Genomic DNA, 27,594 nt, shown 5'->3' on the forward strand with positions numbered 1-27,594 from the left:
AATGGGCCATTCAGCCCCACAGGACTATGCTACTGTTTATGCTCTACACAAGTCTCCTCGCTCACCTAATTCTATCAGCATATCCTTCTATTCCTTTCTCCACCATGCACATATCTAGCTTCCCCTTAAATGCATCTATGCTATTCGCCTCAACTACTCCATGTGGTAGCGAGTTCTATATTGTTCCTGCTTATGTGGTTGCAAAGGGACTGGTCTAGACATTTGAACATATCAGATCAGTTGCCTCTGTGACATTTAGTTCAATGTTTGCTCTTGACTTGGTTCTACTTAGCTTCTCGTTGGAAGATTTCAAGTACTTGTCCTTACTGTGGATGACCTGGATGTACTGATCGGTGCTGCTATTCTGCTGGTCACTGCTCGATGCTATCGATACAGAGTCCGATTCGGTCAGCGATTGGTCTGCTTTGTGCTTCGGTTTCCACTTGACGTGAGCTCCTACGCTTTGGTTGGTAGGTGCTGGACATTTGCTATTCCGCTGAACGTGCGATGACCCAGGATCCACAGGATTCTGCAGCGGCTCACAGTCCTCACACTCATACTGAATCTGGGCTACGTCTTTTCCGATCAACATACGACTGTCTTTACTATCCCCGATGTAGAAGCGAGTCGGCTGGTGGAGATCAGACAGCGAGTGGGGGCGAGGTGACCTGCTAAATGTACCTTGCTCTAGCTCCTCCTCATCCTCCTCCTCTTCGCTGAAGTGTAGTTGTGGATTCGTTCGTTGTCCTCCGTGAACTGCATACCTTTTCAGATTTCTTGGCAACATTTCCACCACCCCACTAGACTCATCCACCTTGTAATGCTTTGGGATTCGAGTGGCTGGGCGCATGAATCTCTTCCTTGGCTCGCGCTCGTTGACCAGTATGTAACGGGCTGTGTGCACTCTGCGACCTAGAATCATCTGTGGAGTCCCTTCTGCAGGTGAATAGTGCAGTGGTCTGATGCATTTCCTAAATGGGGCATCAGGCCGAACGTCTTCAGGTAATTTGGTTGCCCGGCCGGATGGTTTTCCTCTGTAGTGGCCACTTGTGCCTCCCTGAAACACACCTGGATTCCTAGTGAGAAAGTAAAGATAGAGTTTCAGTGATCAATAAACTCACAGTCAGTTAGAGGGCATGAGTGGAAATATTTTCCACACTTGCATTTAAAAAAAAAGCATGTTATTAAGCCTCACTTTTTAAGTTCGTTCTCCCTGGCATGCCTCCTAAGTAAAACCCCTATCTTCACGTGGGGAGGGACTTGCCTTTTTTGCAGTAAAAAAATGACAAGGTGGGTACTGATGTATTGGTGTGAGCCAATGAATTGGAGGCAGAGCAAAATTTAAAGTAAACAGAGTCTATTTTACACCAAACAGCAGAGTCTATTTTACAGCAGTCGATTTAAACATAGTCACTAGGAATTATAGAAAAAAAAATCTCATGACTGAAACTATAGCAGAATCACCTGATTAAAGCAGATTATTTCTCCAGCAAATTGCAGTGAGTGGAGGATAGTTCCATGTTACAAATGATGTCTGTAAAATCATTCCGAGTCACTTTTATACATCCACTGGGGACCTGGGCAGCAGACGTACCTGAAGGCTGTGATGTGTCAGAAGGATTTGTCTGCAGCTACTGCCAGTTTAGGAGTAATTGCCTGTCTTGGCATTTTTTCCCATTATTTACACCACAAACTAATAACATAAAGTTATACCCAAGCTTAAAGGCATTCTCATCAATGTTAAGGACTACATCATTGGACTGGAAATAAACTCCAAGAGCGAACTGAAGGCTCCAAGGACACTCGAAGGGAATGTGTTCCCATTACCACTCTCGACTGTAGACACATAGGCTGTGTGCTGGTGTATGACCAGGTCACGCTGATGACTCCGCTCACCAAAATCAGTCGTATCTCAGCGTGGTCTGCTTGGGGTCATAGTGTTCCATTCGCCATGTAATTAGTGATCAACATCCACAGGGATACGGCTACCAGTTCTTTGTTGTCATATTGGAGTAGAAATTTGGGTCATTTTCATTTTCACTTTCACCTTCACAACCCGGGCAGTAACCTAGGAGAATGGATTGCATCCAGCCACCCCTCCCCCACGCCCCCGAAATCAGGGGAACAATCAGGCAGCTTCCACAATGTACAGGCGATCCGCTCCTCCAGATTAGCGCCCAAATGGTAAAGGTGAGAATTAGCATTTGGGCACTAACAGAAAACTGGCAATAGCAAATAGACCATTTGTTTTAAACCCCATTAAAAAGAAAATTGAGGCAGAGTGTAAAACAGGCAGTTGATTCACTGACAACCGTTTTGTGCTACTCCCCAAGGCAGATTTCACCTCCACTGCTTCTTTACAGAGGGGAAAGTGAAAGAAAAGTCAATGTTCAGAACTGTGCTAAATCATGTACCAAACACATGCACTATTCAACATCATGTGCTATTCTCTGAAAGCCTGGACAACAGCAAGGTATGAAAATAAAATAGTTGTCTAGTAACTTCTATCATATAAAGCCTCAATGTCACTGCAATTTTGCAGAAAAGATTCAGTAATATGGACTGCGTTTCAAACTACAACAAAATCTTATGCTGTTTTCTATAAGTACATAAAATAATAGTTATTTTCCCAAATGAATCACACTGCTGCTCTCCATTTTTACATCATTTATATGTCAACCACGAAACCTGACCCATGCTGACCAACAGACTTCCAAAAAGCTAACAGATCATCTTCAGTGTAGTCCTAACGACACATAAAAACAGGGAGTTAGACTGGAAGTGCAGTGTGACAAGGGCTTGGCATAATTTGAACTGTAGGTACACACAGCATTCAATCACTTTTATTGCAGTGCGAAAGCCTAAAAGCTCATGAAAGCAGCTCCCAGCAGGGAAGGATTTATAACCTAAAAAGGTTCAATTTTAAAAAACCCATCGCACACTGTAATCATTCAAGAAAAATGCACCAAAACATGATTTGCTGGAAAGAGGAGCTAAATTTTTTGTGGTCTCACGTGAACCTGACTGCTGCAATCTGGGGTTTGCAATCTATTAGATGGTTATTAATATCACTAATCTCATTATCCCTTGAACGGTGGATGCTCTGATATGGACAGTACCAGCTCATTCTTCTATTCCAGCCTCAATACAAAAAGATCTACTTCCATCTCAAACTGAAAAGAGCTTTCAAAGTTACAGATCATAGCCAAGCACATCCCCACACACCAATAGGCTGACAGTCTATATTATAAGAACACAGTAATACATTATAGTAAAATCCAAAATATTGGAATCTCAGTGATTCTTTAAATTGAGAAAATCTCATCACCACTCCGTCTCCCTATTTTATTTCCAAATTCTGCAAAGTGCATTGACAGTGATATTTAAATATACTAAGTTAACATTTATACAGTAGGATCAGGCTGTGCTTTCTCAAAAAATATTTTGCAACCAGTTTTGAAGAAAATGAACCTTCACATAAAACAAGGCATCAAGCCCCTTTGAGGAAAATTAGTATCCTTGAGAAGCTGCATTTTAGCAGCTTACTTGTTAAATGTAACTTTTACAGGGACAGACATTAAATAAACACAACTATAACAACAACTCTCTGAAACCATCAACTCATCTGAAAACATTTTGTGCACAACTAGCAGTGGAGACAGTAGTGTCCAATAGACTGCATCTTAAAACCTTCAGTTCCACCAGTTAGAAACATAGAAAAATAGGAGCAGGAGTAGGCAGGCCATTCTGCCCTTCGAGCCTGCACCGCCATTCAATACGATCATGGCTGATCATCCAAACTCAGTACCCTGTTCCCGCTTTCTCCCCATATCCCTTGATCCTTTTAGCCCTAAGAATTATATCTAACTCTTTCTTGAATATATTTAATGATTTGGCCTCAACTGCTTTCTGTGGTAGAGAATTCCACAGGTTCACCACTCTCTGGGTGAACAAATCTCTCCTCATCTCAGTCCTAAATGGCTTACCCCTTATCCTTAGACTGTGACCCCTGGTCCTGGACTCCCCCGCCATCGGGAACATCCTTCCTGCATTTAGTCTGTCCGGTCCTGTTAGAATTTTGTAGGTTTCTATGAGATCCCCTGTCATTCTTCTAAACTCTAGCCTAATCGACCCAATCTCTCTTCATACGTCAGTCCTGCCATCCCAGTCTGGTGAACCTTCGCTGCACTCCCTCCATAGCAAGAACATCCTTGCTCAGATAAGGAGACCAAAACTGCACACAATAGTCCAGATGTGGTCTCACCAAGGCCTTGTATAATTGCAGCAAGACATCCTTGCTCCTGTACTCAAATCCTCTCGCTATGAAGGCCAACATACCATTTGCCTTCTTAACTGCCTGCTGCACCTGCATGCTTACTTTCAGCGACTGGTGCACAAGGACACCCAGGTCTCACTGCACCTCCCCCTCTCCCAATCTATCGCCGTTCAGATAATAATCTGCCTTTCTGTTTTTGCTACCAAAGTGGATAACCTCACATTTATCCACATTATACCGCATCTGCCCTTAGCAAATGTAATCACCTCTAAGTCTGCCAAATGATGCTTCACCTCCCGAAGGACGTGGATGAGCTTTCCGGACGTCGATGGTGGGCACTGAGGAAATGGCTTATTACCTGCACCAGATTCCACCCCCCCTCCCCCCCCCCTTTACCCCCCCCACCCCCGTCCCCTTCCCTGCTCCACCCTCTCAGCTCACCCCCTCACAACCCCGTCCCAGCCCGCCCCCCCCTCGCACCATCTTCACCCCGCACCCCCTTCCCCTGCACCACCCCCCCACCCCCTCCCTCTACCCCTCCCCCTTGCATCCCCTCCTCCCACCGGCACCATCCTACACCTGTGTAGGGGCCCCAACAACCCCACTGCCTTGTGGGCGTCTCGGGAGAGACCAAGGCTAAGGGAGTAAACCCTAACAGAAAATCCGGAGCGGAACCCCGTAGGCGGTCATGTGTCACCTTTGGCATGTTTCCGGCAGTTCCTGCAGCCATACTGGTGCCAAACGTCGTGTCCTGCACTCCTTTGGACCCCACCAGAAAGGCCGAGAGGGGGGTTTTGACGACTGGGCAACTCTCAACCTCCATAAATTTGCCCAGGCATGCGCCATGGAGAGGTCACTCCATAGTTGCCTCACAGCGACTGAAACAACATGGAAGGCAGCAGTTACGGGTTATAAGTCCAGATAAATTGGCGTAGAAACTGGGCGCCACGGGTTGCCTTTGTCGGTGGGAGAGGTCATTGCACCTCACTGGACAGCTACCGCCCGCCTCAAACCGGGCAGCCCCCGGTCAATAAGGTTCTGTCCCGCCACAGTCTGCCTGCTTCAATGGGTGCTTGGAGCTCAGGGTCATTGCCCGAAAGGTGGACTGATACACCGCACCAAACAACATGAAAAAAGGAAAGAAGGTACCAGCCCTTCGCTTTGCAAGCTGGAACGTCAGAACTATGTGTCCTGGCCTGTCGGAAGACCTTACACAAATCAACGATTCTCGGAAGACCGCCATCATTAACAACGAGCTCAGTAGACTCAATGTGGACATTGCAGCACTTCAGGAGACTCGCCTCCCCGCGAGTGGCTCTCTAGCAGAGCAAGACTACACCTTCTTCTGGCAGGGCAGGGATCCTGAAGAACCAAGACAGCATGGAGTGGGCTTCGCCATCAGAAACTCCTTGCTCAGCATGATAGAGCCTCCCTCAAATGGCTCGGAACGCATACTGTCCATCCAACTGCTCACCACCTCTGGTCCAGTACACCTACTCAGCATCTATGCTCCAACACTCTGTTCCGCACCTGAAGCTAAAGACCAGTTCTATGAACAACTCCATAACATCATTAGCAGCATCCCCAACACCGAACACCTATTCCTGCTGGGGGACTTTAATGCCAGGGTTGGGGCCGACCATGACTCATGGCCCTCCTGCCTTGGGCGCTATGGCGTTGGAAGGATGAATGAGAACGGGCAGAGACTGCTTGAGTTGTGTACCTATCATAACCTCTGCATCACCAACTCGTTCTTTCACACTAAACCCTGTCACCAGGTTTCATGGAGGCACCCAAGATCACGTCGTTGGCACCAGCTAGACCTCATTGTCACAAGGCGAGCCGCCTTAAACAGTGTTCAAATCACACGCAGCTTCCACAGTGCGGACTGCGACACCGACCACTCCCTGGTGTGCAGCAAGGTTAGACTCAGACCAAAGAAGTTGCATCATTCCAAGCAGAAGGGCCACCCGCGCATCAACACGAGCAGAATTTCTCACCCACAGCTGTTACAAAAATTTCTAAATTCACTTGTAACAGCCCTTCAAAACACTCCCACAGGGGATGCTGAGACCAAGTGGGCCCACATCAGAGACGCCATCTATGAGTCAGCTTTGACCACCTACGGCAAAAGTGCGAAGAGAAATGCAGCCTGGTTTCAATCTCATAATGAAGAGCTGGAACCTGTCATAGCCGCTAAGCGCATTGCACTTTTGAACTACAAGAAAGCCCCCAGCGATTTAACATCCGCAGCACTTAAAGCAGCCAGAAGTACTGCACAAAGAACAGCTAGGCGTTGCGCAAACGACTACTGGCAACACCTATGCAGTCATATTCAGCTGGCCTCAGACACCGGAAACATCAGAGGAATGTATGATGGCATGAAGAGAGCTCTTGGGCCAACCATCAAGAAGATCACCCCCCTCAAATCTAAATCGGGGGACATAATCACTGACCAACGCAAACAGATGGACCGCTGGGTTGAGCACTACCTAGAACTGTACTCCAGGGAGAATGCTGTCACTGAGACTGCCCTCAATGCAGCCCAGCCTCTACCAGTCATGGATGAGCTGGACATACAGCCAACCAAATCGGAACTCAGTGATGCCATTGATTCCCTAGCCAGCGGAAAAGCCCCTGGGAAGGACAGCATTACCCCTGAAATAATCAAGAGTGCCAAGCCTGCTATACTCTCAGCACTACATGAACTGCTATGCCTGTGCTGGGACGAGGGAGCAGTACCCCAGGACATGCGCGATGCCAACATCATCACCCTCTATAAAAACAAAGGTGACCGCGGTGACTGCAACAACTACCGTGGAATCTCCCTGCTCAGCATAGTGGGGAAAGTCTTTGCTCGAGTCGCTCTGAACAGGCTCCAGAAGCTGGCCGAGCGCGTCTACCCTGAGGCACAGTGTGGCTTTCGTGCAGAGAGATCGACTATTGACATGCTGTTCTCCCTTCGTCAGATACAGGAGAAATGCCGTGAACAACAGATGCCCCTCTACATTGCTTTCATTGATCTCACCAAAGCCTTTGACCTCGTCAGCAGACGTGGTCTCTTCAGACTACTAGAAAAGATCGGATGTCCACCAAAGCTACTAAGTATCATCACCTCATTCCATGACAATATGAAAGGCACAATTCAACATGGTGGCTCCTCATCAGACCCCTTTCCTATCCTGAGTGGTGTGAAACAGGGCTGTGTTCTCGCACACACACTTTTTGGGATTTTCTTCTCCCTGCTGCTTTCACATGCGTTCAAATCCTCTGAAGAAGGAATTTTCCTCCACACAAGATCAGGGGGCAGGTTGTTCAACCTTGCCCGTCTAAGAGCGAAGTCCAAAGTACGGAAAGTCCTCATCAGAGAACTCCTCTTTGCTGACGATGCTGCTTTAACATCTCACACTGAAGAATGCCTGCAGAGTCTCATCGACAGGTTTGCGTCTGCCTGCAATGAATTTGGCCTAACCATCAGCCTCAAGAAAACGAACATCATGGGGCAGGATGTCAGAAATGCTCCATCCATCAATATTGGCGACCACGCTCTGGAAGTGGTTCAAGAGTTCACCTACCTAGGCTCAACTATCACCAGTAACCTGTCTCTAGATGCAGAAATCAACAAGCGCATGGGTAAGGCTTCCACTGCTATGTTCAGACTGGCCAAGAGAGTGTGGGAAAATGGCGCACTGACACGGAACACAAAAGTCCGAGTGTATCAGGCCTGTGTCCTCAGTACCTTGCTCTACGGCAGCGAGGCCTGGACAACGTATGCCAGCCAAGAGCGACGTCTCAATTCATTCCATCTTCGCTGCCTTCAGAGAATACTTGGCATCAGGTGGCAGGACTATATCTCCAACACAGAAGTCCTTGAAGCGGCCAACATCCCCAGCTTATACACACTACTGAGTCAGCGGCGCTTGAGATGGCTTGGCCACGTGAGCCGCATGGAAGATGGCAGGATCCCCAAAGACACATTGTACAGCGAGCTCGCCACTGGTATCAGACCCACCGGCCGTCCATGTCTCCGTTATAAAGACGTCTGCAAACGCGACATGAAATCGTGTGACATTGATCACAAGTCGTGGGAGTCAGTTGCCAGCATTCGCCAGAGCTGGCGGGCAGCCATAAAGACAGGGCTAAATTGTGGCGAGTCGAAGAGACTTAGTAGTTGGCAGGAAAAAAGACAGAGGCGCAAGGGGAGAGCCAACTGTGCAACAGCCCCAACAAACAAATTTCTCTGCAGCACCTGTGGAAGAGCCTGTCACTCCAGAATTGGCCTTTATAGCCACTCCAGGCGCTGCTTCACAAACCACTGACCACCTCCAGGCGCGTATCCATTGTCTCTCGAGATAAGGAGGCCCAAAAGGACTGCATCTGCCACATATTTGCCCACTCAATCAACCTGACAAATCACACTGGAGCTTCTCTGCATTCTCCTCACAGCTCACACTCCCACCCAGCTTTGTGTCATCTGTAAACCTGGATATATTACATTTAATTCCATCATCTATATCATTAATACATATTGTGAATAGTTGGGTCCTAGCACTGATCCCTGCGGTACCCCACTAGTCACTGCCTGCCACTTGGAAAAAGACCCATTTATTCCTACTCTTTGTACTCTTTGTTTCCTGTCTGCCAACCAGTTCTCTATCCATGTCAGTACCTTATCCCCAATTCCATGTGCTTTAATTTTGCATGCTAATCTCTTATGTGGGACCTTATCGAAAGCCTTCTGAAAGTCCAAATACACCACATCCACTGGTTTTCCCTTATTTATTCTACTAGTTACATCCTCAAAAAATTCTAGCAGATTTTTCAAGCATGATTTGAAAGTCCCTTTCAAAAATCCATATTGACTTTGTCCGATCCTGTCATTGTTTTCCAAGTGCTCTGCTATGACATCTTTTATAATGGACTCTAGCATTTTCCCTACTACTGATGTCAGGCTAACCAGTCTATAATTCCCTGTTTTCTCTCTACCTCCTTTTTTAAATAGTGGGGTTACATTAGCTACCCTCAAATCTGTAGGAACTATTCCAGGGTCTATAGAATTTTGAAAAATGACCAGCAATGCATCCACTATTTCTAGGGCCACTTCCTTAAGTACTCTGGGATGCATACCATCAGGCCCTGGGGAGTTATCGGCCTTCAATCCCATCAATTTCCCTAACACCATTTCTCTACTAATACTGATTTCATACAGTTCCTCCTTCTCACTAGACCCTATGCTCCTCAACATTTCTGAGCGTTAATTTGTGTCTTCCTTTGTGAAGACAGAACCAAAGTATGTATTTAATTGGTCTGCCATTTCTTTGTTCCCCATTATAAATTCCCCCATTTCTCACTGTAAGGGACCCACATTTGTCTTCACTAATCTTTTTCTCTTCACAGATCTATAGAAGCTTTTATAGTCAGTTTTTATGTTCTCTGCAAGCTTACTCTCATACTCTATTTTCCTCTTCTTAATCAATCCCTTTGTCCTCCTTTGCTGAATTCTAAACCGCTCCCGATCCTCAGGTTTGCTGCTTGTTCTGGCCATTTTGTATTTCTCCTTCTTGGATCTAATACTATCCCTCATTTCTTTTGTAAGCCACAGTTGAGCCAGCCTTCCTGTTTCATTTTTGTGCCAGATAGGAATGAACAACTGTTGTAATTCATCCATGCACTCTTTAAATGCTGGCCATTGCCGATCCACTGTCAACCCTTTCAGTAACTTTCCCCAATCTATCATAGCCAACTTGCGCCTCATATGTTCATAGTTTCCTTTATTTAGATTCAGGACTCTAGTCTCGGAATCAACTCTCACTCTCCATCTAAATGAAGAATTCTATCATGTTATGGTCGCTCTTCCCCAAGGAACCCGCACAACAAGATTGTTAACTAATCTTTTCTCATTACATAATACCCAGTCTAGGATGGCCTGTTCTCTAGTTGGTTCCTCAATGTATTGGTCCAAAAAACCATCACGTACGCACTCCAGGAATTCCTCCTCTACAGTATTATTGCTAATTTGGTTTGCCCAATCTATATGTAGACTAAAGACACCCATAATTACAGTTGCACCCTTATTGCATACATCTCTAATTTCCTGTTTAATGCCATCCTCTTCATCACCTCTGCTGTTTGGGGGTCTATATTAACCAATATTAACCAATCTGATTGGTTAATATTGACAACTTCCATTTCAAGTGAAAAAGGCTGATTTTCTTGTAAAATGCTGACAGTGGACATGTATGCTTAAAGTTGTAGAGGGGAACCTGCGCTCAGGTTCCATCACAATCTCAGAGGAATTAGCCAAACCAGTACAAAAGATCAATGAATTTTAAAAGTAGGTGAGTTACAACCAATTCAACTTACGTTTGTGTTGGTGCAATCTTTTAAGCTGGTTCAAGATTCAATTTGCCTAAATCAGGTCCCACCCACAAAGCTGGCCTTGCCCCCCCTCCCCCAGGTTAACATAGTGAGATTCCACCAATTGTGCTGGTGCAGGAAGACTCTTCAAATTGCTCTCATTTTCTTAGGCACACTGGTTGACACATTTAAAAAAAAATTTTCAGATCAAAACTTTACTAATTTACATCAATGGAACTATTAAATAATTCTAAACAGTTTTTTCTAAGTCATTTTCAGTGATTTTAGATCAGGTTACTCACAGATAGTACACTAGACCCCTTAATAAAAATGCATATCTTTGTTGATAAACCTAATTTCAGCTATATAATAAAACTGCACCAAGTTACCACTCTTAAAATACATCAAGGAATACTTTTTTAAATGGAAGTAAAAAGAATGATTATGTTCTATTACGCTACCCTGGATCATGGTCGCACCCCTACTTCTCTCTGAGACCTCCTCCAGCTCTATAACCCTCCAAGTTCTCTGCACATCTCCAATTGGGTCCTCTTGCACAGCCTCAATTTTCATCACTCCATCATTCAGCTGTCCAGATCCTTAGTTCTGGAATTTCCTCCTTAAACGTCTCCACTTTTCTATCCCTCTCTCTTCCATTAAGGCGTTCCCTAAAATCTACTTCTTTTCCCAAGCTTTTGATCACTTGTCCTACTATTTCCTTATATGGTTAGCTGTCAAATTTTGTTTGATAATTGTTCCTGTGAAGTGCTTGGGACTATAAGGGATAATCCTGCACTTTCAGGGGGAAGCCACAGAAAAGGGAACAAGGATCAGAGACAGGGCTACAACATAACAGCCCGGATTCTCCATTCCCCACTCCTGGTGAATGCAGCTCCATACTGCGAGGTCAGGATTGTGGAATTCACTCTTAGCTCATAATTCAAGGACCTGCAACAAAAATTATGACTGTTTTATTATGAATCTTCTTAAAATTTCAAAACCTAAACTTTTTATCATGGCATGGTAATTTTGACCAATTATTAATTTAGAGAAAGAGGAATCAAAGGGTCTCTGACCTCTGGAAGACGCGCTCATGCCTGTGTTTTCGTGCAGCGGCTGCAGATGGATTTTGAGGTGGGCTGGCAGCATTCGCCACCTGTTGTGAAATGCTCTGAACGTGACTCCTTGTGCTGACTGGAGAGTCAAAGTTCGTGACACTTCCGTTCCTCCGAGGTGACGACTGGATCGAGGACTCATGGCTGGTGACGTCACTTTCAGTTTTCTTGTCGCCATCCTCCAAATGTTGGATTCTCGCTGAAAAAGAATAACTTTCACAAATGAAATTTTCGTAAGTTATTCATTCAGTCCAAAATGATTGTCCTGGACAAAACAAGGAGAACACTGTGGAATGTTTTGATGAAATAGTTTGTCAGGTGTGCAACTTTCCTGCCCCAGAAGCTTGCATCCAAAAGCCAAGCATTCTGCACACAATTTTCTATCCGTGTATAGCTAATAATTAAACTTCAGAAAATTTGACAGGCAGATAAATGTCTCACTCCAATTTCAGTTCCTCTTTCCATTCAGCCAAGTAAAAGACAAGACCAAGATCACCTTCGACCATTCTAATCGTCGCATGATACAACATTAATGGAGTTATCGACCAATTGTGGCAATTGATCTCCATCAACCAGTGTACATTTTTTTTATTTCCAAAATATACTTTATTCATAAAATTCTGTAAAAAATACATTACAAAACAGTTCCAAGAAGCACCAGGTCAAACAATACAAAAAGTGCAAAGGAGATCAGTTTCCTTCAATACAGGGGTGAGCTGCCTCACAAACCTTCCATTTCATTTTACATGCCATGTATATTCTACAGCAAAGAAATATTTTCTGGCTACAGTTCGAGGGGTTTTCCATGGATCCAGCCCCTCAGTTCACCTTGGTGCGGGGGACCTTACACAGTGGTCTTTCCCCATTGAGCCTTTGCCGCAGCTGCCCCAAGCTTTAGTGCGTCCCTCTGCACATAGTCCTGGTCCTTGGAATGTGCCAGTCTGCAACATTCGATCGTGGGCAACTCTTTGCGCTGGAAGACAAGCAAATTTCGGGCAGACCAAAGGGCGTCTTTCACCGAATTGATTGTCCTCCAGCAGCAGTTGATGTTTATCTCGGTGTGCGTCCCTGGGAACAGCCCATACAGCACAAACTCCTGTGTTACAGAGCTGCTTGGGATGAACCTCGACAAAACCAACTGCATCGGTTTAAGGTGCGAGGGGCAAAGTTTTGAGGGGATGTGCGAGGCAAGTTTTTTACACAGAGGGTGGTGAGTGCCTGGAACTTGCTGCCAGGGGAGGTGGTGGAAGCAGATACGATAGCGACGTTTAAGAGACATCTTGACAAATACATGAATAGGAAGGGAATAGAGGGATATGGGCCCCAGAAGTGCAGAAGGTGTTAGTTTAGGCAGGCATCAAGATCGGCGCAGGCTTGGAGGGCTGAATGGCCTGTTCCTGTGCTGTACTGTTCTTTTATTTTATTTAAAAAAAAATTTTATTTAGAGATACAGCACTGAAACAGGCCCTTCAGCCCACCGAGTCTGTGCCAACCAACAACCACCCATTTATACTAACCCTACAGTAATCCCATATTCCCTAACACCTACCAACACTAGGGGCAATTTACAATGGCAAATTTACCTACCACCTGCAAGTCTTTGGCTGTGGGAGGAAACCGGAGCACCCGGGGAAAACCCACGCAGTCACAGGGAGAACTTGCAAATTCCGCACAGGCAGTACCCAGAATTGAACCCGGGTCCCTGGAGCTGTGAGGCTGCAGTGCTAACCACTGCGCCACTGTGTTCCCTTCACCGTCAGGTCAGACTACCTGAAGGTGCTGGAGATATGGTTCGGAGGGGCCGGGACGTGCACCAAAACCTGGAAGGAGTGAATAGCCAGGATACACCATAAGCTGAGCATGTGGGAGCAGCGATTTATTGCCATTGTGGGTAAGAACCTGGTCATTAGATGCAAGGCGCTCACGTTGCTGCTGTACGTGGCACAGGTCTGGCCCATACCCCACACTTGCTTTGCAAAGACACATTCCAGAAAGAGGTGGACAACCGTCTCTTCCCCACCGCAGCCAACTCGAGGGAATTTTGCAGAGGGTGTGAGACTCCGGGCGTGCAGGAAGGTATCTGACGGGGAGGGCTCTTCTTACCACCAGCCAAGCTATATCTTGGTGCTCGTTTAAAAGATCTGGTGATGAGGCTTTCCGCCAAATGACTTTGGCAGTCTGCTCGGGGAACCATCCGACAGGATCCACCATCTCCTTTTCCCGTAGGGCCTTGAGGGCATTCCTTGCAGACCACTGCCTGATGGATTGGTGGTCAAAGGTGTTTTTCCGTAGAAACTTTTCCACGAAGGATAGGTGGTACGGTACGGTCCAACTGGATGGAGCGTTCAGCGGCAATGTGACCAGACCCATCCTTCACAACACTGGGGACAGATGGAAAGTCAGCACGTAGTGACACTTGGTGTTTGCATACTGGGGGTCTACGCACAGCTTGATGCAGCCGCACACGAAGGTGGTCATCAGGATGAGGGCAACGTTAGGTACATTTTTCCCACCCTCCAGACCCGCTCCATTTTGGATCCCCATATGAAGCGGAAAATGGCTCGGGTGACTGCCACGGCGCAGGAGTGGGGCATGGGCCAGACCTGTGCCACGGACAGCAGCAACGTGAGCGCCTCGCACCTGATGACCAGGTTCTTACCCACAATGGCAATAAATCGCTGCTCCCACATGCTCAGCTTATGGTTCAATACAGCAAACAAGACAGGAGAGAGAGGACAGCCCTGTCTTTCCGATTCCCACCCATTGATTGAGACTGCGCTACTGATGTTTGTGTAGAGCAGTTGGATCCAACTGCAGATTCCCTCCCCAAACCCCATTTTGGAAAGCACGCCCATCATGTAGGTGTGTGATATCCTGTCAAAAGCCTTCTCCTGGTCCAGGCTGATGAGGCAGGTGTCCACCCTCCTGTCCCGTACGTAGGCGATCGTATCCCTGAGTAGCGCGAGACTATCAGAGATCTTCCTGCCGGGTACAGTACAGATCTTATCGGGGTGAATCACTAATTCCAGAGCAGAGTTGACTCGAGTGGCTATGACTTTGGACAGAATCTTGTAGTCAGCTTTAAGCAGTGAGATGGGCCGCCAATTTCTGATTTCTGCCCTCTCCCCCTTCGCTTGTAAATGAGGGTGATGATGCCTTTGCTCATGGATTCTGACATGCTGCCGGCCAGGAGCATACTCTCGTATACTTCCAGCAGATCCGGGCTGACCCAGTCCCACAGGGCCGAATACAACTCAACCGGTAAGCCATCACTTCCGGAAGTTTTACTCGTCTCAAAGGACTCGACGGCCTTTGTCAGCTCGTCCAGGGTTAACGGCTTGTCCAGTCTCTCCCTCATACTGTCATCTAAGACCTCTGTGATAGAAGACAGGAAGGACTGGGAGGCTCTGCTGTCTGTGGGCTGCACGTCGTACAGCCCAGCATAAAAGGATTTGCTGATCCTTAGTATGTCGGACTGCGAAGACGTTACCGAGCCATCCTCTTCCTTCAGGCTGCTGATAACAGAGCTCTCTCTGTGTACCTTTTGGAAGAAGTAATGCACGCACGTCTCATCCTGCTCAATGGAGCGGACTCTGGACCGGAAGATGATCTCGGAGGCCTCCGTGGCAAAGAGCGAGGCCTGCTGGCTCTTCACCTCATGGAGATCCTCCTTGACCTCGACCCCTATTGACTGTAGCCGGAGCAGATTTTGCATTCTTTTTCTGGAGCCGGGATATTTCCCTCTGTCTCTCTCTCACCCTCTGAACACCTTTGAATATAAAGAACCTCCTGATGTTCTACTTGATTGCCTCCCACCAGTGAACTGGAGACTCAAAGAGGGGTTTCGCGGTTCTCCAACCTTTGTAATCCCTTTTGAGTTCCTCAACGTTCTCTAGGGTTAGCAGTGTAGCATTGAGCTTCCACATCCCCCTGCCAACCCGCTGGTCGTCCTGTAAGTGACAGTCGGCCAGTAAGAGGCAATGGTCGGAGAAGAACACTGGCTTGACGTCGGTGGATCTGACCGTGACAGCACGGGACACAAACAGGAAGTCAATCCTGGAATGGGCAGACCCATCCGATCTTGACCAGGTGTATCTACGCTGCGCTCAGTCTGCAGGTTTGCTGAAGACGTCGTGCAGTTTGGCATCTTTTACTGTTTCCATTAGGAATCTAGACGTAGCATCCAGTTTGTTGTCATCACTGCCGGATCGTCCAGCTGCATCAATGATGCAGTTGAAGTCACCGCCACGAATGACCGGCCTGGACGTCGCCAGCAGCAGTGGGAGCTGCTGGAAGACGGTCAGCCGCTCGCTTCATTGAACCAGGGCGTACACGTTGATCAACCGGAGCGGAACATTGTTGTATATTACATCAGCTACGAGGAGGCGACCGCCCACCACCTCCTTAACCTCAGAGATGGTGAAGTTACCTCCCCGCAGCAGAATAGCCAGGACGGAGGAACGGGAATCATAACCCCTTGACCAGGTCGATGGCCCGTGGGACCACCATCACAGCCACTGCCTGTAGGTGCTGAGGTGTGGTATTCCACACTCTTGCAGAAACAGTAGGTCGGCTTTGACCTTGGCGAGGTAATCCAAGGTTGAAGCACATTGCGTAGTGGATTTAATGCTACGCACGTTAATTGAAGAAATCCTTATACCCATTTCTAGGTTAGTTGTTGCTTCCCACACCATTTGTTCTTGCTCGACCCAGTCCTTTGGTATGTTCCTGCATACCCATGGTGTACACAAGCTGTTTCACGTTTGTCGGGCTCAGAAACCGCTCCTGGTTTCTCATGCAGGGTTTGTTCCGCTGGGGTGACATCGGGGGAGGCAGGGGGTCTTGTAGACAACAAGGATTGGGCTGTCCTCTGCTGTTGTTGCCTCCTCGAGAACATCACTGCTCCCGGCTTCCTGGAGCTGGAGTGCACCAGACGTGTCGTTGCTCTCGGTGTCCCAGAGCTGGGATGCGCTGGGCACGTCGCTAGGTTCGGGGCTTTGGGTTTGGGATGCACTGGGCCCATCACAGCTTTCAGTGCCTGGGGGCTGGGGGGCTTCATCTTCCAGCTCCTTTGAGTTCTGCCGCTTCTTTTGTAGGTGCCGTCGTTCCGACACTTCCTCGTCCAGTGAAGAGGAGCTGCTGTAATCTGTCTCAGACGGTAGCCTCCTCTTGCCACTGGTTTGGGTGGTGACCTGTTCTGCTTCAGGCAGATTTTTACTTGTGGTTTTCTTTGGTACCACTTGCCACTGACCTGTTTGACCGTCAGCGGCCTCCTCCTCCATTGACTCTGGCTGTGGAGGAGGGGTTTCCAGGCACAGGGTAGGTGTTGGGTCACTGGTTTCAGCTGCCTCCCCTTTCTTCTTCTCAGGTAGGCTTTCCTTGCTGCGGAGAGGGTTGCTTTTCTCCTTCCCAGCACCAGACGCGTTCGTTGTTCTTTCTCCTGGTCTTTCCTTGGGCCTTGCCGCCTGAGCATAACTGAGGCAACGTTTGGGGCAGGTTTTGTAGAGGTGGCCTACCCCACCACACGGGTTGCAACACTTACTCTGTTTACAGTCCTTGGTCTGATGGCCTTCCTTCTTGCAGTTCTTGCAGACGACTGTACTGCAGTTAGCTGCCACGTGACCAGATTTGCCACAGGTGCGACAAACTCTGGGCTGCCCCGTATAGACTAAGAAGCCTCGACTTCCCCCGATAGCGAAGCTGGAGGGAGGGTGGATGATGGTTCCGTTGGCATCGACCTTCAAGATCACCTTGACCTGCCGCTTACTTGTCCAAATCCCAAAAGGGTCCCTGACATCAGTGCTGCTGCCGACCACTTCGACATACCTGGCTAGGAAGGTGAGTACATCCACGACAGGAACATGGGGGTTACAGAGGTGAATTGTCACCACCCAGTCACGTTGTGATGGCAACGTGAAGAGTGGCTCCACTGTGAGGATGGACAGCGGTGCCTGGTTTCCCTTCTCCACGAACACCTTCAGGAACTTGATGCATCCCACCACATTCTTAAACGTCACATCAAAATATCCACTGCTGGGGAGGTCCTGCAGGCAGAAGGTGTCTGTAGCTTGGAATCCACAGCAATCAATGAGGATTCTCTTGATGAAAAAGGTGCGGTCAAACGGTGCACCTCCTTCCTTATCCTTCACAACCACCCGAATGGTGTTGCGCACTCCCTGTCCCGAAGCTCTAAAATTGGTTATAGCCATATGCTCAAAAAGTACCCAGGACAGGATCAAAGGCCACTGATCATGGTCTCTCCCCTGCCAGGTAACCAGTCTACAACAGACCTAGGCATGAGGTGAGGAAAACCCCAGTGGAGGACAGCTTTGGGAACTATAGGTCCAACGTCATCTGCTCCTCCTGAGCACATCAGACTCACCGCGTGTCATATCTCAAATTAGTCAAATACTGAAACACAAAATGCTATTCATAGGAAGAAATCTGTCTAATTTGCATTTGAATGTCTTGTCTTTTACTTGGGTGAATGGAAAGGGGAGCTGAAATTGGAGTGAGACAGGTTTACACTCATTTTTCTGCATTTGAATGAAACAATACTAGCTGCTTCCACTGTTTCCCGAGGGAACTTGTTCCACAGATAGATCAACTGTTCACTGAAATATTGTTTCCACAGATTAGTGCATAATTTTCCTTCCTTCAAGTGCTGGTTGTGTCACCTTGTTATGATCTACATTATCTAGTCCTTTTAAAATCCTAAAAACAGCAATCATATCAGTTAGAAACTTTCTATTTTCCACTGAGAAACATCTTCAAACATCCTCCTCAAAGTCCAATCCCACCCTCCCCTCAATCATACCATCAATATTGAAAAGGAATGGGTGAGAGTGTCCAAAACTGTACACGTGGTCTCAAGCTTGGCCTCACCAGTGATCGGTTCAAGGCGAGAAAAATTTGTTCAAACTGACACGCAAATGCCCTTGAGATATATCTTACATTTGATTAGTTTTGTTGACAACAAATTCACATTCATTGGACACTTGCAGTGAATGATCAATATTCACATCCGAATCCTCTCCTAGCTGTTTGCTAAAGGACACCCTATTGCTGCAGACACATTAGATGGTTTGCTATGCATTCCCGTGCTTTTATCTGCATTACTTTACCTCCCGGCCTGGGTCCAGCTGTTTAAGTGGTCCAGATCTTCTAGAGTACAGATTACCTCCCTTATGTTTGTCACCTGGTGTGACTTCAACAAATGTGATTGATATTGTTGTTAATTTATTGTTAGTAAATTGTTAGTCAAGCATTAGAGGGTCTCCTGATGCGAGTAAGCTCATTGTAAAAATTACACTCCAAGGTCTCCTCATAATAACGAATGTTATATCTTCGGGAAAAATACTCTGAAATAAAAGATGCCAATCTATTGCCAACTAGCTTGAATATTTATTTTGACATAAGAATTATATTACAAGAAGAACGCATGTGAAATATCTCCCTTTGTTATGGTTCAGTTTCTGCTATCTGCCAAGTGTTATTTGTAGCTTAGTGATACACTTTGCCTCTGAGTTAGAAGGTTATGGATTCAAGTCCCACTCCTGATCCTTGAGCACATAATCTAGACTGAAAATAAGAAGAGCTGAAGTAGGCCATTTGGCTTTTTGAGCCTGCTCCACCATTCAACAAGATCATGGCTAATCTAACTCAACTTCACCTTTCCGCACTATCAACATATCCCTTCGTACCCTAAAGTTTATCAATTTCTGTCCTGAATATACTCACTGACTGAGCATCCAAAGCTCTCTGGGGTAGAGAATTCCAAAGCTTCACAACCTTTAGGGTGAAGAAACTTTTCCTCATCTCAGTCCTAAATGGCTGATCCCTTATTCTGAGGTTGTGAACCTGTGTTCCAGATTCCCCAGCCAGGAGAAACATTTTCTCAGCATCTATCCTGTCAAGCCCCTTAAGAAATTTATACGTTTCAATTAAATCACCCCTCATTCTTCTAAACTTCAGGGAATATAGGCCTAGTGTACTCAACCTCTCCTCATGGAACCACCCCCTCATCCCAAGAACCAGTCTAGTGCACTCCCTCTAGGGCAAGAATGTCCTTTCTTAGGTAAGGAGACTGACTCTCCAGTGCAGTACTGAGGGAATGTTGCACTGTTAGAGGTGCTTTTTGGGATGTGATGTTAAAATGAGGCCCCATCTGCCCTCTCAGCTGAATGTGAAAGATTCCACAGCACTATTCAAAGAAGAGCAGGGGAGTTTTCCCCAGTGTTCTGGCCAATATGTATCGCCCAACCAATATTTGTTTGCAAATCAGCTGCCGTGTTTTCTAAATTATAAAGTAATGTAATACATTACACTTCACAAGTATTTCATTGACTGTAAAGTGCTTTGGGATGTCCTGAGGTCCTGAGAGGTGCAACAGAAATGCAAAATCAAGGCTGGGCGTATCAACAGCGCAGGTAGAAAAGCTTTTGCAGGAAGGGCGTCTCACCAAATGGGGGGAAATAAAAGCAAAATACTGCAGATGCTGGAAATCTGAAATAAAAACAGAACGTGCTGGAAATACTCAGCAGGTCAGGCTGCATCTGTGGAGAGAGAAGCAGAGTTAACGTTTCAGGTCTGTGACCTTTCATCAGCACTTTCTGTTTTTATATCGCCAAACTGGGGGTTCAGAGTCCAGGCTAACAGATGTAGGATGAAGTGTCGGAGAGATGCTTGTACCCCAGTCTGTGTCAGCACATTATCAAGGGATGGGGATGAAATAACTCATTTCATTCCTTTTTTGATTGGGCAGCTCCAGAGAAGATCCTAGACTCCGAGTAACAAGCATGGTTCAGAGATACTCTGATTCTCCAAACTGTGCTCCCTACGAGTAAGGCTCTCAGTTGGGAGCACAGGATTGTGCAATCACCCCTTACACATTCATATTAACATTGGTCCCAGTCTTTTCCGTAATTTCTCTGAACAAGCAGGGAGATACCTACCGCATTCTCTCTCAATTAGAGAGTCTTCAAGTGCATAGTGACTTCCTGAGAGTTTGTACATCAATACTGACATAAAATATAAATAGCACTTCTCCTATGATTCCAGGGATGAGGGGTTTGTCTTATGAAGAGAGATTGAGCAGTTTAGGTCTTTATAGAGTTTAGAAGAATGAGAGGAGATCTAATTGAGGTATATAAGATGATTAAAGGGATTGACAAAGTAGATGCAGAGAGGAAGTTTCCTCCTGTGGGGAAATCTAGAATGAGAGGTCATAGTTTTAGGATAAGTGGTAGCAGATTTAAAACAGAGATGAGGAGAAATTACTTCTCTCAAAGGGTCGTGAGTCTGTGGAACTCACTACCCCAGAGTGCGGTGGATGCCGGGACATTGAGTAAATTTAAGGAGGAGATAGATTTTTAATTAGTAATGGGTTGAAGGGTTATGGAGAACGGGCAGGAAAGTGGAGTTGAGGCCGAGATGAGATCAGCCATGATCGTATTGAATGGCGGAGCAGGCTCGAGGGGCTGAATTGCTTACTCCTGCTCATAGTTCTTTTGACCTTATGTAATGTAATTTCTCCTCAGTTTAATGTATTGCATGAAGTAATATAATGAGGGATTTGTTAGATACGAAACAAGAAACTGTCCTACCAACTGCCATCTGGAATACTTTCTTTTTATCCTCTGTTCTTTCCTGCAGGCAGAAAGGACACAAACATTTACATTACTTCTCTGTTTTAATGAGATTGACATGTGCGAGAGAATCCCAAAGGTTTCAAAAGATCAAATATCATATACGTACAACTTGGAGCTGCATCCTGAGCTGATTATTGGTGAACTTGAGCGAGCGTGCAATTGACTGGAGATAATATATCAGCATACTAGAAGGAGAAAAAGGAGCCCATTATTACCAGGAATACATACATAATGCCTTGCTATGTCCCAAAGTGAATGAATTTACATCAGTGTAACATATAAGGATTAACTGTGTTAATGGACCTCTAACAGTGCAACATTCCCTCATGTGTTTTACCAAGCCTTGGTCACAGGAAGAATTGGCAGTGAAATGATCATGTGGAGTACTGGCAGCACCATGGTCCCTTCATTACAGGTAGTATGAGCAGCGCCTTGGCCACAGGGAGTATTGCCAGTGCCTTGGTCACGGGGAGTATCGGCAGCGTCTCGGTCACGGGGAGTATCAGCAGTGCCTTGGTCCCTTGTCATGGAGAGTATTGGAAGTGCCTTGGTCACGGGGAATATCGGCAGTGCCTTGGTCACGGGGAGTATTGGCAGTGCCTTGGTCACGGGGAGTAGCAGCAGTGCCGGCCACGGGGAGCATCGACAGCGCCTTGGTCACGGGGAGTATCGGCAATGCCTTGGTCCCTTGTCATGGGGAGTATCGGAAGTGCCTTGGTCATGGGAAGTATTGGCAGCACCTTGGTCACGGGGAGTATTGGCAGCACCTTGGTCACGGGGAGTATCGGCAGCGCCTTGGTCATGGGGAGTATTGGCAGTGCCTTGGTCACGGGGAGTATTGGCAGTGCCTTGGTCATGTGAGTATTGGCAGTGCCTTGGTCGCAGGGAGTATCGACAGTGCCTTGGTCACGGGGAGTATTGGCAGTGCCTTGGTCATGGGGAGTATTGGCAGCACCTTGGACACGGGGAGTATTGGCTGCACCTTGGTCACGGGAGTATTGGCAGTGCTTTGATCACGGGGAGTATTGGCAGTGCCTTGGTCACGGGGAGTTTCGACAGTGCCTTGGTCACGGGGAGTATTGGCAGCACCTTGGTCACAGGGAGTATTGGTAACAACTTGGTCATGGGAGTATTGGCAGTACCTTGGTCACGGGGAGTATTGGCAGCACCTTGGTCACAGGGAGTATTGGTAGTGCCTTGGTCACGGGGAGTATTGGCAGTGCTTTGGCCACGGGCAGTACTGGCAGTGCCTTGGTCACGGGGAGTATTGGCATCGCCCTGGTCACAGGGAGTATCGGCAGTGCCTTTGTCCCTTCGTCACGAGGAGTATCGGCAATGTCTATCAGGTAACTGCAATCGCACCTCCCAAGATCTTCCACCAAACAATTTTAATAGAGAAGTAAGAAAACAGACAGACTTGTATTTACATAGTGCCTTTCACAACCTTAGAACATCCCAAAGAAATACTTTTGAAGGGTAGTCATTGTTGTAATGTAGGAAATGCAGCAGCTAGTTTGGTTAGAGTAACCTCCCACAAACAGAAATGTGATATTGACCAGATAATCTACTTTTTAGTGGTGTTAGTAAAGGGAGAATGCTCCTGTTCATAATGCTATGCGATCTTTTACATTAACCTGAGAGAGCAGAGAGGGTTTCAGTTTAACGTTTCATATGAAAGGCAGCACTTCTGACAGTGCAAGCACTCCTTCAGAACTACACTGGAGTGTTAACCTGGATTTTGAATTCAAATCTCTGGAAGCTACAGCCTTCTGACTCAGAGCTGAGAGTGCTACCACTGAGCCACAGCTGACACTGCTGATGGAGATGGAGAATCTATAATTAATGGAGAATTATAGACACTGTGCCTGTCCTTTGCCAATACATGCGGAGGAAAACACAATAGCCCCCTGCCAGCATGTCTTGAGAAAATCACCCTTTTTACACATTGGCCAGGAATTTCATTGGAACTGCTCCTGCTTCACTGCTGTTACTTCATTGTATAAGTGGTGGAAACCAAGCTTCCGTGTGCAATCAGGATTTCCATTGCATTTCCAATGAAGTGACAGTGTTGGAGTGGGAGCAGTTCCGAGGAAACTTACGGACACGACTGCAAAATGTCAACCAGACACCGCAAACTGGTACCAGTTGTATTTGAAATTCACCTTGAACTAAAATCGTCACAGAAATGCATTTAAAAAGTTAGTAGCATTCTCAAGTTCAAACTTGAACCACAATCTAGACTGACACTCCAGTGCAGTGCTGAGGGAGTGCTGCACCGTTGGAGGTGGCTTCTTTCAGACAAGACTTTAAACCGAGGCCCAATCTGCTCTCTCAGGTAGATGTAAATCATAATACGTAAAGATTCCATGATTCTGTAGTAGGGCAGGAGAGTTTAAACTGATGTCGTGACCAATATTCATCGCTCACCCATCACTAAAACAAATAATCTGGTAATTTATTTCATTGGTGTTTGTGGGAGCTTGCTGTGCACAAATTGGCTGCTGCATTTTCTCTATTACAATTGTGACTACACTTCTGAAGTATTTGATTGGCAAAGCATTTTGGGATGTAATGAGAACATGAAAGGTACAATAAAAATGCAATTCTGTCTTTCTGTCTAATCGTGAAGTATCAACGAGTAGAAATAGCAAGTATTAAGTTACAAAGGGTGCTCCAAACCTAGGTTAATTCCGCTAATCCCTCCCAATGGCTTTTTAATATAAATTCACTCCTGCTGTACTTGTGCAGATTGGACAACAAAGACAGTGAAATTTATGGCTTCAATGGAGCCATAAATACAGTAGGTTGGAGGTGACACACTCAGCTGTGTTTGTACTTACAAGAGTAGGAGCAGGGCAGGAAGAGCTACCACGGGGCTGGTGACATAACTCATCACAGTGTTGAACCAGACGGGGAAATCATTGACTATCGTCTCAGACACAATGTCATAAATTTTATCTTGACCACTGTTTAAAAAAAGACCAAAATCTGGATTAACATTACTGTGATGATATATTATTAAATACTACTGTACTTCAATAAACAGGAGTTCTGATCTATTATTGACAAGTAAGAATTTTTTCTGAATGACTTTGTACAGAAGAACTTTACCTAAATGGTCCACAACTTGGAGATGGCCTATATCTTGCTATAGCGAAGACAGTTGGTAACATACACAAGAAGAGCATGAACAGGGTCATGGCTAGATAGAAATTGTTTGACCTGGGAGGAAAAAAACATAATACTATCAAAACATCTGCTGTTTATCATCACGAACTGAAGAATGGGGTGATATCGTGCAGCAAATCAATGGAAGCATTAGTGGAGTACAGAAAGTGTAGGATGGAGCTTAAAGAAGCGATTAGGAGAGCAAAGAGGGGATATGAGAAAGCTCTGGCTGGTAAAAGTAGGGAAAATCCCAAGATATTCTATAAGTATATCAATGGGAAGAGGATAACCAGGAAAAGAGTAGGACCCATTAGGGACCAAGGGGGAAATCTGTGGGTGGAGCCGGAGGACATTGGTAGGGTGTTGAACGAATTCTTCGCATCTGTCTTCACCCAAGAGAATGAGGATGTAGATATGGAACTCAGAGAGAGAGACTGGGAGGTTCTTGAGCAAATTGTCATAGGGAGTGACAAGGTATTGGAGGTTTTGGAAGGCTTAAAAGTGGACAAATCTCCAGGTCCGGATGATTTGTGTCCCAGGATGCTGTGGGAGGCGAGGATGGAGATTGCAGAGGCTCTGACCCAAATTTTTAATTCCTCTCTGGCCACTGGGGAGGTGCCAGAGGACTGGAGAATAGCTAATGTGGTCCCACTATTTAAGAAAGGTTGTAGAGATAAGCCAGGGAACTACAGACTAGTGAGTCTCAAATCAGTGGTAGGGAAACTATTGGAGAAAATTCTGAAGGAGAGAATCTACCTCCACTTGGAGAGGCAAAATTTGATTAGGAATAGTCAGCATGGCTTTGTCAGAGGGAGGTCATGCCTAACAAATTTGATTGCATTTTTTGAGCATGTGACCAGGTGTGTAGATGAGGGTAGTGCAGTTGATGTAGTTTACATGGATTTCAGCAAAGCCTTTGACAAGGTCCCACATGGAGACTTATCAAGAAAGCAAATACACATGGGATACAGGGTAACTTGATAAGGTGGATTCAAAATTGGCTTAGCTGTAGGAGACAGAGAGTGATGACAGACGGCTGTTTTAGTGACTGGAAGCCAGTGTCCAGTGGCGTACCACAGGGATCTGTGCTGGGTGCCCTATTGTTTGTCATTTATATAAACGACATAGATGACTATGTGGGGGGGGGGGGGGGGGATAGGATCAGTAAGTTCGTGGATGACACAAAGATTGGCTGACTGGTTAACAGTGAGGTTGAGTGTCTTGGGTTACAGGAAGATATAGACGGGATGGTCAAATGGGCAGAAAAGTGGCAGATGGAATTTAACGCTGAAAAGTGTGAGGTGATACACTTTGGAAGGAGTAATGTGACATGGAAGTATTCAATGAATGGCCTGACACTGGGAAGTTCCGAGGAACAAAGGGACCTTGGCATGTTTGTCCATAGATCTCTGAAGGCAGAAGGGCAGGTTAATAGGGTGGTGAAAAAGGCATATGGGACACTTGCCTTTATCAATCGAGGCATAGATTACAAAAGCAGGGAGGTCATGTTGGAGTTGTATAGAACTTTGGTAAGGCCACAGCTGGAGTACTGTGTGCAATTCTGGTTGCAACATTATAGGAAGAATGTGATTGCACTGGAGGGGGTGCAGAGGTGATTCACCAGGATGGTGCCTGGGATGGAACATTTAAGCTATGAAGAGAGGTTGGATAGGCTAGGGTTGTTTTCGCTGGAGCAGAGAAGACTGAGGGGTGACCTGATCGAGGTGCACACGATTATGAGGGGCATGGACAGGGTGGATAGGGAGCAGCTGTTCCCCTTAGTTGAAGGGTCAATTATGAGGGGACACAAGTTTAAGGTGAGGGGCAGGAGGTTTAAGGGGGATTTGAGGAAGAACTTTTTTACCCAGGGGGTGGTGACGGTCTGGAATGCACTGCCTGGGAGGGTGGTAGAGGCAGGTTGCCTCACATCCTTTAAAAAGTACATGGATGAGCACTTGGCACACCATAACATTCAAGGCTATGGGCCATGTGGTGGCAAATGGGATTAGGTAGACAGGTCAGGTGTCTTTAATGCATCGGTGCAGACTCGATGGGCCAAAGGGCCTCTTCTGCACTGTATTATTCTGTGATTCTGTGACTCCAGTCCCAGTGTGGAGTGTAATCCAATAGCAGCATTAGTTGAAGGATTGGGTGAGAAAATCAATGCCTTTGGTTCACATCACTCCTGATTTTCAGGCAACTAAAATCTTCATAAATATGAAAGCAAAATACTGAGGATGCTGGAAATCTGAAATAAAAACAGAAGGTGCTGCAGATGCTCAGCAGCTCTGGCAACGTTTGTGGAGAGAGAAAAACATCCACGTTTCAGGTTCATAATCTTTCATCAGAACCAAAATCTTCCACCTCCGCACCCAATCTCTGCGGCACATCGCTGAGGCTGTAAACTGGAAGTGTAGTCTCGATAAATTCATCCTCATGACTCACTCTCTGTAAGCTACACAACAGTCAGAACACTCAGTACTCATTTATTTAATCCACCCTGACAGCCATGAATCATCACAGGCTTTGTCCTGGTAATCTCTGTGGGTAAATGATACCAATCTGATTGTGGATGGATGCAGCCTATGTTAGCACAGAGGTGGAAGTCACAGATTTAACATTAACAATCTTCAGCTGAGGTAAGAGATTCAAATAAATTATACCCCTTTCTGTACAGAATAGAATCTTACAACACGGAAGGAGGCCATTCAGCCCATCGTGACTGTGCCGGCTCTTTGAAACAGCTATCCAAGTAGTCCCATGCCCCTCCTGTTTCTCCACAGCCTGCATTTTATTTCTTTTCAACCACATATTCAATTCCCTGTTATAAGTTGTTGTTGAATCTGCTTCCACCATCCTTTCAGGTAGTGCATTCCAGATTTTAACAATTCACAATAATTTCTCCTAATCTCTTCCTTGGTTCTTTTGCCAAACCAATTACCTTAAATCTATTTCCTCTGGTTACCCACCCTATAGTAGGCAAGTGGAATAAACTCTTACCAAAAGCAACTGATGCTCTGTTGATTAA

The 27,594-nt window shown here is 46.3% G+C and overlaps 1 protein-coding gene across 1 annotated transcript in view; it reads right to left on the minus strand.

Moving 5' to 3' along the window:
* Positions 1 to 214: 214 nt before the first annotated feature.
* The window catches only part of LOC137352303 (transmembrane channel-like protein 3), a 256,257-nt gene continuing 228,877 nt past the window's right edge, over positions 215 to 27,594 (minus strand). The window contains exons 17-22 of the mRNA XM_068017590.1: positions 24,510 to 24,620; positions 24,239 to 24,364; positions 21,505 to 21,583; positions 21,354 to 21,396; positions 11,710 to 11,947; positions 215 to 1,076 (exon numbers count right to left, since the gene is read on the minus strand). Coding sequence (XP_067873691.1) covers positions 215 to 1,076; positions 11,710 to 11,947; positions 21,354 to 21,396; positions 21,505 to 21,583; positions 24,239 to 24,364; positions 24,510 to 24,620 — 1,459 coding nt within the window. The remainder of the gene's footprint in view (positions 1,077 to 11,709; positions 11,948 to 21,353; positions 21,397 to 21,504; positions 21,584 to 24,238; positions 24,365 to 24,509; positions 24,621 to 27,594) is intronic.

The sequence above is a fragment of the Heterodontus francisci genome, chromosome 38, assembly GCF_036365525.1.
Source record: "Heterodontus francisci isolate sHetFra1 chromosome 38, sHetFra1.hap1, whole genome shotgun sequence".
NCBI lineage: Eukaryota > Metazoa > Chordata > Chondrichthyes > Heterodontiformes > Heterodontidae > Heterodontus > Heterodontus francisci.